Source organism: Gracilinanus agilis, chromosome 3, assembly GCF_016433145.1.
Source record: "Gracilinanus agilis isolate LMUSP501 chromosome 3, AgileGrace, whole genome shotgun sequence".
NCBI classification, from domain to species: domain Eukaryota; kingdom Metazoa; phylum Chordata; class Mammalia; order Didelphimorphia; family Didelphidae; genus Gracilinanus; species Gracilinanus agilis.
In genome coordinates, this window is record NC_058132.1 from 404,127,465 (window position 1) to 404,141,010 (window position 13,546).

At 38.1% G+C, this 13,546-nt stretch overlaps 1 protein-coding gene across 1 annotated transcript in view; it reads right to left on the minus strand.

Moving 5' to 3' along the window:
• The window catches only part of LOC123242437 (amine oxidase [flavin-containing] B), a 114,604-nt gene extending 102,585 nt beyond the window's left edge, over positions 1-12,019 (minus strand). Inside the window, exon 1 of the mRNA XM_044670187.1 lies at positions 11,950-12,019. Within this exon, the coding sequence (XP_044526122.1) occupies positions 11,950-11,995 (46 nt within the window). The 5' untranslated portion in view covers positions 11,996-12,019. The remainder of the gene's footprint in view (positions 1-11,949) is intronic.
• Positions 12,020-13,546: the final 1,527 nt, after the last annotated feature.

The window sequence follows — 13,546 nt, forward strand, 5'->3', positions numbered from 1 at the left end:
ACAGGCCAGAACAGACAAAGGCAAGAAATGAGACACCAGCAACAGAAATGCCAAGAGTCTGACTTCTTTGTTTTTTTTTTTTTTTCCAACCCTTTACTTCTCTATATTGGCTCCTAGGTGGAAGAGTAGTAATGGTGGGCAATGGGGGTCAAGTGACTTGCCCAGGGTCACACAGGTGGGAAGTGTCTGAGGCCGGATTTGAACCTAGGACCTCCTGTCTCTAGGCCTGACTCTCAATACACTGAGCTACCCAGCTGCCCCTTAACTTGGTTTTAAACTAGATTTCAATCAATATTTCATAAGAATTACTGTAGGGATAATTCTTTCACTTTTCTTCCTCATGTCATCATTTTTTTTTGTTTCATCTGGGGCCTTTTCCAGTATATTTAGAATGGAAGAAGAGTTGTGTCTTGGTTGCCTCTCAAGGATTCTGGCCTTAAATAAATTCACTAAGCTGCAGGGTTGTGATCTACATTGTTGGACATATTACTCCACTGATAAAATTAGAAATTCTTAAAGTATCAAAATAACTGAAGTTTTTCTAAGAATAATTCTTATTGATATGTAAAAGAAGACAAATAAGATTTGACTATTCTGATTCCTCCCCATTATCCATTATTATCACTTCTTTAGCCCTTAGCAGTAGTCTTCAACATCCATTTGCTTTTTAAGCCTTACTTTATGTCTTAGTAACAATTTTAGGACAGACAGGCAAGGATCACACAGCTATAAAGTATCTGAGGTCAGATTTAAACCCAGGTCCTCCTGACTACAGACATGCTACTTAGCTGCCTCAATCTTATTCATTCTTTACTCCTTCTCCTTCCCCCAAATAAAGTTTAATCTCCTTTTGTTGTCCTTAATGAGCTTTATCTATTCTAACTACTCATCTAAGGAGTTCTTTCTTGTTCATCAGCAGTTAACTCTCCTCATTTTCATCTTCTATATGCATATTTCAAAAATATAAGGGGCAGCTGGGTAGCTCAGTGGAGTGAGAGCCAGGCCTAGAGACAGGAGGTCCTAGGTTCAAATCTGGCCTCAGGCACGTCCCAGCTGTGTGACCCTGGGCAAGTCACTTGACGCCCATTGCCCACCCTTACCAATCTTCCACCTATGAGACAATATACCGCAGGGTTTAAAAAACAAAACAAAAAAATATATATAAGCAAGTGTACAAAAATATTTATAGCTGCTCTTTTTGTGGTAGCAAAGAATTGGAAATGGAAGGAATATCTATCAATTGGGGAATGACTGAACAAATTGTGGTATATGATGGTGATGGAATGTTAATGTGCTATAAGGAATGATGAACAGGATGATTTCAGAAAGAACTGGAAAGACCTTCATGGACTTATGCAGAGCAAAATAAGTAAAACCAGAAAAACACTGTAAGCAGTAAAGTAATATTGTGAAATGATCAACTTTCAAAGCATTAAGTATTCTCAGCAATAATTCTGAGGGACACATGACAAAGAATACTATCCACCTCCAGAGAAAAAACAGTTGGAGTAGGAATGCAGATAAAGCATACCATTTTTAACTTGTTTATTTTGGTTTATATATTGGGGTTTTGGTTTTATAAGATTAAAAAAAATTTTTAACTGGCCAGTGTGGATATTTTACCATTCTCCTCCTTCCTTTACTCCCATCTCAAGCGATGAGGTGGCCCTTCTTGTTAAAGTTAAATCCTTTATTGACTATCTCTCCTATTTCTTCTCAGAGCTTTCCCCTTTATCTTTCCCTAATTTTAAACTTTTCCTTACCTCCTGGCTTTTTTTCTCTGTTATTCAATAATATGCCCAGAGTTCCTTCATTCACAAATTTTTTTTAATTTCATGATTTCCTCAAATTATAGTCCCACACCATAGCGAAACTTCTAAGAAAAAAACCTGTCTACACTCATTACTTCTGCATTCTCACCTCCTACTCATTTCTCAACACTTTAGAGTCCGGCTTTCCATGCCCTTCTTTCAATTGAAATTTATCTTTCAAATATCTTTTATAAGTACTTATATCCTTGTTGACCTCTCTGCAGCATCTGACCCTAGTGACCACCGCTGCCTTCTGGAGATTCTCTTCCTTGTTTGTTTTTGTTTTAACACTACTATATTCTGGTACTACTATCTGTAAATTGATTATTCTCGGTCTCCTTTTCAGATTCTTTCTCATATTTCACAGGTCTCTTTCCCCTAAAAATTCTCTACCCCAAGCCTCTGCCCTGGGCTCTTCTTTCCTCACTCTTCTGAAGATTTTCTCTTTCTTCATTCCCTCTTTAGATTAAATCATCATTTGTTATTGATTCAACTATGAATTCTTTGCAGATGACTAGAATCTATATATTTTTGATCTCTGCTCCTATATTGCCAGCTTCTTGCTTGACATACTCACCCAGAAGTCCTATAGGTATTTCAAAGTCAATACATCTAAAACAGAACTGATTATATTTTCTCCCTACACTCATTCCTCCTATTAATTTCAGTACTACTCTTGAAGGTACCTCCATTTTTTCAGTCATCCATTTTTCAACTTTGGTTCCACTGAGACACATGTAATGTTATGGTGTCATAAAAATTAAACATATGAATAAAATTTATTACTATTTTTTTACACAAGAATATCCAGTCCTTCTTATTGTAACTTCATCTGTAAAACCCTGGAATATAAAATTTTGCTTTTCACTGAATTTTTTGAAACTTAATCTTCCCAAATCTGTGGAATCCATGAACCTAACGCTGCTATTTTTCTTCTCTTTTATTAGATACTGAGATATCTTATATTACACATTATCTAATAAATATTTATTCAATTGAATTGCCAAATCTCATGATCACTTTGAGTAATACTTTGTAAACTAGTTCTTTGTGGCAATCCAGAAAAGGAAATCTCCTGGCTTCCCCCTCATTCTGAAGGACAAAACAATAAGAACAAGTAAATTATTTCTTAACTATCCTTTTTATTTACACAGAAAGCATTCCATCAGATGTCTAGATAAGCGAAGTTTCCTATCTTATAGGTTGCCTCCATGACAATTTTATGATGGGCTTCAGTATTTATTACCTGATTTCTTTAGATGATAGTGTTTCAGATTCATCATATGATTTCTCTTTCTCACTATATGATCTATAATATTTTCTTGCCACAATATCTTCTCCTCTTTCACTTAGTTATTCCCAGATGCTCACTAGTTGATAATTACTATAGCTTTCTAAATGTAAGTCTCTTGCTCTAGAGATTCTTAACCTAGATTCCAGGAACTTGGTTCTTTTATTAAGTATTAATACCATTTAATATTTGACATTAGCTTACGATTTTGAAAACTGCATCAAGTATAATTAGTTTTCTTTATTTTATTTTAAGTATTTCATTTTACATATTTAAAAAGCATTATTCTAAAACTTCACCAGATCACTATTGGCTTGTTCTCCCAAATACCACTTTTCTTATGCTGAAGAATCTTTAGACCCCTTATTTTTTACCATATAAAATTCAATTTCCTTTGGTTGGCTTTTAAAATCCTCCATAATTTGCATCTCACTATAATCTTTTACAAACTCTCTTCTATGACTATTCCCATTCCTTCAATTTCCTACAAATTGTTAGATACTTTGATGAATCCTTGACCTCATCAATATAAGAATTATGACTCAAAGTACAAACTATGCCTTCTCATTCTGGGCAACTCTTGTCCATATGTTCCTGAAATGCACCAAATTAATAGCATTGTTACAATTAAAATTATTTCAAGAGACAAATTTTTGGGTAAGAATATAAGTTTATTGATTATATCAGGTTTATTAGTTAGGCAAGCATCATAACCGATAAAGTGATATTGATCTTTATGGCTCTCTCCATACCAGGGGTTGACCGGTGTAATGCAAGTATGCAACAGAGGTTTTTGCTCTGGCAGGAGTCAACTGTAAAACATCCTGGCAGTTAAGCCTTGGAATCTTCAGAGAAAATCAGTTGGAACCTGAGGCTTGAAGAGAGCAGAAGGTCCAACTGAGGCTCTGCTTTTGGCTTTTGGCTTTGCTTTGGCCTGTGCTTTTTGTCTCTGGCAATTTGAACCTAGCTGATTTCTTTGGACTTCTCCCTGATCTTCTCCATATTATACCCCTATTATCTTACCTGATTTTCCCTTTGGGCTATGGGAAGAAGGGTGGATTTGGTTTTGGTGATTAGACTTTGTGGGCTTTAGTTTTATGTAGGCAAGTAGGACATCTTTAAATCAACCTATCCCTTATTTTATTGATCTAATATATATTTTACTTTAAGGCAGCCAAATCTTCTGACTGGGAGAGCAGGCTCTCCCTCAGTCTAACCCTCTCCTGACCCTCCCCCCAGCTTCAGTTTCTCCCTAGTGGCTATCCCAAAACCCTAAACCCTCTCTCCTTTCTGGTCAACTCTAAAATTAATAAACCCCTTTGTTACCTACTCAAATCCTCTAGTGAATCATTGTGCCAAAAATTTAAGCAAGGGTTGAAGAGGGAAATAATTATTTCTCTTTATTTCTTGAGGGAACTGCGGGCATCCATCTTGGCAGGAAGTCCTTACCCGAGACTTCTTCCTGCCATCAGTTTCACTGGCAGGGAAGAGCCCTTTGACTCCTCCCTAAAGGGACTTGAGAAACTAACAAGAGAAAGCCCTTAAGGCAGATTTAAATACTTCTGACTGGCCCAACTCCTTTGTATCTATAGAGACACCCTTCCTCACCTTGAAGGGTTCAGCCTATCTCCCCCAGTATCCTCTGTCTCTAGCCTCTGTGTCATGCCTGTTTTAATCTGCCTTTCCTGAATACCCCACCTATTCCCTCACCACTCAATATACCATCTCATTCTTTCTTTCCCTACATTCAGCCATCCCCTTCATATCTTACCTCTAGAATCAAATATAAACTTTTTTTTTTTTAGTTTAGCATCCTCAATATATCTTTTCTTCTTCTTTGGGCATTGTTCACCTTCCTATACTCTGTGAGCCAGCCAAGCTCCTTACACATGACACTCCACCTTTTATCCCTACATCTTTATACTGCCTGTCTTCTTATGCCTGGAATGTACTTCCTCCTTACTTCTGCCTCAAAGCGTCCTTTCCTCCTTATTAAGGTGTATTTCAGATTCTTTCTTTCCCATACTATCTTTCCTGTTATCAACAAATGCAAAAGCTCTTCTAACCAAATTATTCTGTATTTAACTACTTTACATATATGTATATTTATTCACTTTAATATTTATATATATATATATATTTTTTTTTTTAGAAGAACTTGTTGTCTATCCCTTTAGAATGTAAATACCTTGCAATATTGTTTCATTTTTTGCACTGGTATTCCAAGTGCCTTACACAGTGTCTGGAATATATTAGATCTTCACTAAATACTTGGGATTTTGTTTGTTTGATTGGTACAAACCTCTTCTTTACTTTTCCTAATCCTTCTCATTCTTCAGATCCAGTTCAGATCCCAACTCTTCAAAATACATTACCTAGAAAATATCTCTAAATCATAAACATGGAGTTGAAAAAGGAGGTCTAATCCAACCCCCTTATTTTATAAAGAATTCAGAAACAGAGAGGTAAGGTAATTCGTTAAGGAGTTGCTAATTATTACCCTTTGCCCAATGATTAGCAAAATCAGAATCTGAATTTAGGTACCCCAATTCCAAATTTTTTGTGGTTTCCATTACATCATAATGGTTTTCCCCCCACATTCTCTAAACACTATAACAATTTAACATTTAATTGCATACTGTTTTGTATTGTTCACCGTTGTTTCATATGTTAGTTTTATCTCCTTAGCAAAATTCTTAATTCCTTGAGATCTTCTTTGCCTGTAGTTTCTCTCCAGTATTTAGCATATAATCATAATAAAGAGATGGACAAATAATTGTTGATGACAAAACTGCACGTCATTTTGCTTACGAAGAATAGATCTGATTTTTGATCTTTTGAGTGAAAAGTATTCTGGACATAGAAATTGTAGAAACTGGGCATGTGATCATTTTTAACAACCAATTATTGCTTTAAGAAATATAATTTGACAGTCTAAACATAAACACCAGTTTATATTTGATCCTAGAGATAAAATATGATGGTATGAAGATGATTGAGTATGGAGAAAATCAGTTAGACCTTGCTTCCAATTGAGGTGGCTTTATCTTTCCTGTTACCATTAGAAGAAGCTGAGTTGTGTTATTTTTAGGCAAGTCACTTAGTCTCTCAGAGACTTGGTTTCTGATCTGTAAAATAAGAATGTACAACTAAACAAAACTCTAAGAATCCATCGAACTGTCATATAAATATAACCTCTCACCATAACCATATTTTGGTTTTTTACCTCCTTTTTTTTGACCTCCTTCTCCTCATCCTAAGCAAAGAAAAAGCAGGATTGTTTCCCAATTTTTCTGCTACACTGTAGTTAATGTAATATGTGCAGGCAACTGACCTATTTTTAGAGTGGGTTCTAAGACAAGGATTTTCTAGACTTAAGATACTTTGTAGACTCGCATTCCCTTAAAATCATAACTCTCAAGGTCTCACCAGGAAGCTGTTAGTTCAGTTTACAAATTGGAATGAAATGAGGCACTTGGAGGTCATTCAACAATTGACAAAAAGGTTATTAGCCATAACACAGAAAAAGATATTTGATAGGAATAGTATAGAACTTAGCTTGAGTAAATGATAGCTGCCATGCATTTTCAATGGAGTTTAGATAGCAAGGCAGAATGTATGGACTTCACTTGCTTGGGGTACATCTGCCAAAGGTGACAAAGAAACCATGTCAATATGGCTGGAGGTTACACCAGGACGCTGAGGTCAATGGAAGGACAGCTTCAGCATTACCTCCCTGGGTCAATCAATGCTCTGAGCCAATTTTGTAAATTTTCAGGAAAATAACAACAACCACAGTCACAAATGCAACAACATCTCCAAACGGATGGAGGTTAAGACATTCCCACCATACCAGTCAGCCAGAGTGCACAATTAGTTCAATACAAAGGTATTTCCTGAAATGGAATAGCAAGAAAAGCAATAATAAATTATTTTCTCCATAAAGGTGGGTCAAGCTCTCCTGAAATGACATATGCCATTAATGGGAAGAGTGTGCACATATGGAGAAGGGAATAAGCATTTATATGGTGTCTACTATGTGCCAGGCATGGTACTAAGTACTTTAAAAATACTATTATTTTATCCTCATAGCAACTCTGGGAAGTATATTTTATTTATCCCCATTTTTTCCTGGGACATAGGTGTTATCCCCATTTTATAGTTGACGAAACTGAGACAGAGATTAAGTGACTTACCCAGGGCCATACAGATAATGTCTAAAGTCAAACTTGAACTCGGATCTTACTGAATCCAGGGCTCTATCCACTATACCATCTGACTCTATGTAAACAAATGTAGCTACTATAGAGATGCACACTCAAGGGAGCATAACTCATGCCTTTGATCTTGTAGGGCCACCAGTGTCTTCTGGTGAAGTTGTTTATAAGGTGTACAGTCTCTTCTGGGTGCATAGACATGAAGAAACCTGGTGGTTTCTACTGTTCATTATTTGACATAGTTCCTCTAACATAGTTCCTCTAATTTTGTGACTGTTGTCAGGCATTAAACTAATCATACAGTTGGGAAACTTCTCTCTACACCAGGTTTCAGAGAGAGTCATCTAGAAAGGTTCTACTTCTTCCTCAAAAGAAGAGTGAATTCTGCCACTGCTCTTTTACCTTAAAGCCCAGAGACTTTGCTACATGGTTAAGGGGGGAAAATGTCAAACACATAAATATCCTTAAAGAGGAGTCCACTTTCTGAGTATTGGCTGTGATGGATGTTTCCTCTCAAGAAACAGGCTCCTTACCCCAAGCCATGCTCTTTGAAACCCAGAGCCAGAGTGATTCTAGTCAACTAAAATCTTTAGGTTTAAGCCAATTTAAAAAAAAATTGTATTTCTAGATGATAAAGGTCCATGTCTCTATCAAAAATCTCATTCTGACATAGATTCAGGAAGTTGGTTCATTCAGCATTGATTTAGATTATTCTTTTTAGCAACCTGCTAAGGAAACTTGAAGTTTGAGGACCCTCAGTATCTTAAGTCTAAAACTCATTTACAGGTTCTCCCTTGCAAATAAGAGGGTAAGAGAAGAAGCACAGAAATTAAACTCGGTCTAGGTCATCAAAGCTATAATCTTTCCCCTGCTTAGTTGTGTTCCTGGCCTTTCCAGTGGCAATACTAAAATATGCAATAACAACTAACATTTGTAGATTACTTAAAAATTTACAAATTGCTTTCCTCACAATAACCCTGTAAGATATTACTCCATTTTACAAATAAGAACATCAAAGTCCTGAGAGTTTATGCAGTGTTGTACACCTATTATCATCTAGAATTCCAACCCAGATCTTTCTGGAGACCAGGGCATTTATCATATCTATTGTTCTCTGCCAACTTTAGTGAAACTACTCCAGATATCAAGAACTCTGTCATTACAACTAAAGACACTTTTCTTCTGTCAGATCCTACTAGAGAAAAAGAAGCTAATATACTTTTTAAATGCCTGTTAAGTTACCTAGTGATATTAACAGAATTTGTAATCTAATAAATTAGAACATAATAAGTAGGGATTAATATAAAATCTTATACATAGGCCCCCCAAATTAGTATCACAAGAAATTAGGAGGAGATGTAACTAGAAACTAGGGCATGTAAAAAAGATCTAGGAGTTTTAGGGGACTGTAAACTCAAGATGAGTCAACAGTGTGATATGACAAGCAAAAAAAGCCTATTGGAATCTTGGGTTGCATTAAAACAGATACATGCTTAAAGCATTATTTATTTATCAGCAGGCAGTTTGGTGCAGAGGCTGAAATGTAGGACTTGGAATCAAGGAGACCTGAGTTTGAATCCTGTTTCAGACATTTAATAACATTATGGCATACTGATCAATAAGACGCATTTGGTATAAGGTCAGAGTATAAAGAAATCATGAGAACAAAAAATTTTGGAAATTCTACAATTTTTAGTAGGAGAGGGAAAGAGGCAGAAATCCAACTGCAAATATAAGAAGCATCAAAACAACCAAATTTTGCTGGTTATAGATAAGCAAAATAAAGTTAGGGCTGATCCTAGCAAGGTAAAAAACAATGACTTTACCTCCTTTGAATACCTTCTGTTTTGGATTCATTAATTTTCATTCAAAACTATAGAGGATGTTAAAAATATCTAACCCCAAATTAGATAATTCTCTGGAACAGAGATCTTTGTTCTGCAGACTATGAGTAAAAAGTCCTTATCTTAGCTGGAGCTCTGTCCTTCATTAGTTGTAGTGGCTATGACTAAAGATTTACCTTCCTATCCTTATCTGGGAAAGGTGCTAGCTTCTGCAACTTAGGAGACTGGAGCTGAAATAGATTAGATGGCCCAGAAAAGGTAAGACCAGAAACCAGTACAAGGGAGAGATTCTCAAGAGCCACTATGCACCCAGCATATCACTCCAGTGACACTACTCAGTTCCCAAAGTAATCCCAAAAGCAAGTTTGACCACATCCTCCCCTAATCAACTAAGGCCAGCTGCCTTAGGATAGCATTATCAAATCATGTTTGGCTTTTAAAGCCTTTCACAACTTGATGCATTTCTATTTTCCCAATCTTCTTATACTTTTCTTCACCACCTCTTTGACCACAGTGGCACTATCCTCTTTGTTATTCCTCATGTATAATACTCCATTTTCTGACCTAAGTCTTTCACTGTGTCCCCCATGTCTGGAATGCTCTCCTTCCTCTCCTCTCCTTCCTGGCTTTCTTCAAGCCTTAGCCATTCCTAGTCCTCCTCAATACGAGTGTCTTCCCTTGGAGATTACAATCTTTTACCCTGCCAGTTCTTACAATACAGGTCTTTTAATGTAATATGTTACCCCTGGTTTTAGTGATTCCTGTTTCAGTTTGGACCAAGATCCTAGATTTGGCTAGAATCCCCAAAAGGAGGCAGTTTAGAATACATTGCCTTCACTTCAGGGTCTATAATCTTTTTTCTCAAGTATTTTTTTTTCCCACCAAGTAAAGTTAAAATACATTTGCTTGGCATTTAAGGATCTGCTTAAAAACTTCTAACCCCACCTGCCAATCAAACTATCAACAAGTATGATAATCCTTAATGCCCCACCCTGGATTTCCTCCTACTCTCTCCATTCTTTAGATCCTGTTCCATACCACAGGCATCAAAAGAAGAGTCTTACTGATTTCTGCCAAATACAGTCTGTTTAGGAAGTGTGCTGCTCTTGGGGATGAAAACCTCCCAGTTCCCTTGTAACAAAATCCTTTCATGTAGACTAAGGGGGGAAAAAAGCTGAAAAAGATTCAGGGAAAGAACACCCTTAGAAAGTACTGAGTGCTCGTTTGAGATGGTTATTATACTTGTTAACCACAAATCTTTAGAACTGAAAAGTATCTTGAACACCGTACCTGTGTGCCCTCTATGTTTTCAGCTGAGTGCCCCACTCTAGCATTACTCAGCACAGGACCGCACAGGGCCCTGCACATAGTAAGTCCTCAATAACTGTCTGAAAGTACCTTCCCCAGGAACTTTATACTGATCTTCCTCTGGATGTGTACTGCATAATTAAAGTATTTAAAGCAGATGTATCTATTAGACTCTTCAAGGAATCCTCTAATGAAAATTTTGCATCTGCCCTCCACAGGGTTCTAAATATAACATATGTTTAATAGGTTTGCTGAATTGAATAGTCCTTTAGTAAAATTCTAGGATTTTTCAATGCTCTCATTTTATACTTGTCTCATTCAAAGGTTTAATCCTTTGCCCATAGTTTGCTTTTGAATCAAACTTATTTAAGATAGACCTGAAATGGCAAACAAAGTTTGAGCAATGATATTGACTGTAGGACTGCTACCAAGGAGCTTTCATATGCATTTGACCATCTTTAAATGGTCAATATATATATTGTATATAAATGTAAATATATATATATACACATTACAAGTATCCCATTTAAAGATGGAGAAATTGAGTTTCAAAGACTATGGGAACTTGGGTCTCAAACCCAGCTTTTCTGACTCCAAGTTGAGTGTTCTTTTTACTAAATATATGCCTTTTTCACCATTTCAACACATTACACTATTGCTACTCACTAAAAATATCTCAGCCTATTTATGCCATTACTTGCAGATTTGGCCCTAGTGTGGGAACTTTGAATCCACCCATATCTCTGCTCCTTCTCCAGCCCCCAGATCATCTTTACCTATAAACAACCAGAGCAAACCCAGAATACAAAATTGGGACTGTCATTCTAACTGCCCCAGGCTTATCTCCCTCCCCCCCCCCCCCCCCACACACACACACACTCCACCTCAGCCACTGACAGAGCTGGCAATGCGGTTTGGCTCCCTCCCTCTTACGTTTCAATTCTGGAGCCACAATCCAAGAAGGAACGGCCACTGGCTTATTGGCAAGGAGAGTGGGGCACAGGGTGAGAGCTGATTTGTCTGGTTCTAGCTGGGCCTAGAGGGCATCGGAGTTGCGTTATTCTTTACTCTTCCTAGCTGAGGGGTCCAAAAAAAAGTCAGCACAAGCTCTCGCCAGAAGACTTTGCACTCCTGCTCCTTAATCTTTGAATAACCTAATTAGTCTTTCCCAGGAGTTGCAGTAGGACTCGGGGTGATCAAATCTCAGGATTCTGGGTTCCCAAGAGTTAAAAAGGAGCTTCTCCTATCTTACTCCAGCTGTTGCTCAGACACTGGATCTTTAATCCGGACCGCAGCTCACCACAGAGGGCTCACAGGTGTGAAAAAAATCCCTAGGTCAGTCCTTCATTCCTGACCCCCTCATTCTCTCCCCTGTCTCCCGAGCCACCACTCCCTCCAGCAGGACAGACAGGCTCAGAGACCGAGCCAAAAGAAAGGGTGGGAACAATCCAACTGGCAAAATCTCCAGCGCTACTGACCTGAGATTCCTCCGCCCACCACGATCACATCATATTTGTTGCTCATGGTGCTCTTTCGCCCTACGGGGCTGCGACCTCAAGCTGTTTCGGTGTTTCTCTCTGACCTCCGGCGCAACTTTCTCTCCTCAAGGTCTCTTCGCCTCGGAGCCTTCGACCCTATATATTGCTACTCCAAAGGGCGCAGAACTGTGCTCCGCCCGCTAATACGCTGAGCGCTAGGGGAGGAGAAGTCGGTTTGGTGAAGGGAGGTGGTGCCACAGTCACCACCCCTCATTCCTTTCCTTCCCATCCCAAATCTGTGCCCAGAGTTCAAAGTCCACCCCTATCCTCACTTCCCACTGCCACCAAATACACCCCAAAGTTTATTGGAGTCAGTTTGGAGGAAGGCGAGCTCAAACCTGGGCTGAGATTAGACAGCAAAGAAATCAGTTGCTGATCCTTGAAGCAAGAGAAGATTCACGAAGGCTGACTGAATCACCCCAACTTTAGGACTTTCCCTATGATCCGTTAACCCTGGTCTCCTTTGCCTTCCCTTTAGTGTCTTTTGCAGTCTGTTGAGGTTAAGGGAATGGAAAAGAAGTGGAGTAAAACTTGGGGGGGGAAATGGGGAAGCTTAACCAGAGTTGAGGATTGGATCGGTTTGCCTGTAGCTGTCCTTAACTATGGGAACGGAGGGTAGAAAACCATGGGTAAAAAGTCAGCTATCCTGGATTGTAAACTCCAGTTTCATCTACCACCAGAATCTTAACTCATTCCTTTCTCCCTGCTGCTTACTTATTTCTATCCTAACCTCTGTTGTTTAATCAATGAGATTAATATTTCTCCAATTATTTTTTATTGTTGAATCGTTTCAATCATGTCTGACTATAACTCTATCCAGGGTTTTCTTGGCAAAGATACTGGAGTAGTTTTCCATTTTCTTCTCCAGCCTATTTTACAGATAATGAAACTGAAAGAAACAGGGTTAAGAGACTTGCCTAGGGTCACACAACTAGATTGGAACTGAGGAGGAGTAGTCATCCTATCTCCAAGTCTGGCATTCTAGCTGCTTCATAACCTTAAATCTTGAGTCTTAATTTTTTCCTGAAATCCAGTATCGTTAACTTCCTCTTGGAATTCCCTGAATATCCGAAAAGTAGCTCAAACTCAAAATTTCAAAAAGAAGAACTCATCTTCTCTCTTTCCCTTCTGGCATCTGCCCATCTTTCAAATTTCTCTTTGGGGGATCCTTCATCTTCTCAAGCACTTCAGTTTGTAAGTTCATAGTTATCCTCAATTTTTCCCACTCCCCTACTTATCCCTGCCCAAATCCAATCCTATGTAGCCTGTTGAGGGAAGGAAGAAAGGAAGGAAGGACAGAGGGAAGGTGTTCATTTTTAAGTACCCAATACAACTGACATCTATGTCCTTCCTTCTGCTCACAAAGCTATCCTCTCCTCAAGTTCATCACCTTGGGCTTAGATACTTGATAAATGACGTTTTTTTTCTTTCCTGCCCCCCTCACCATCTCCAATTTACATTCCAAAACAGTGTTCCTAAATCATGTCATATTACAGTGCTCCCTCCCTCAAAAATCTTTAGCAGCAAATCATTGCCA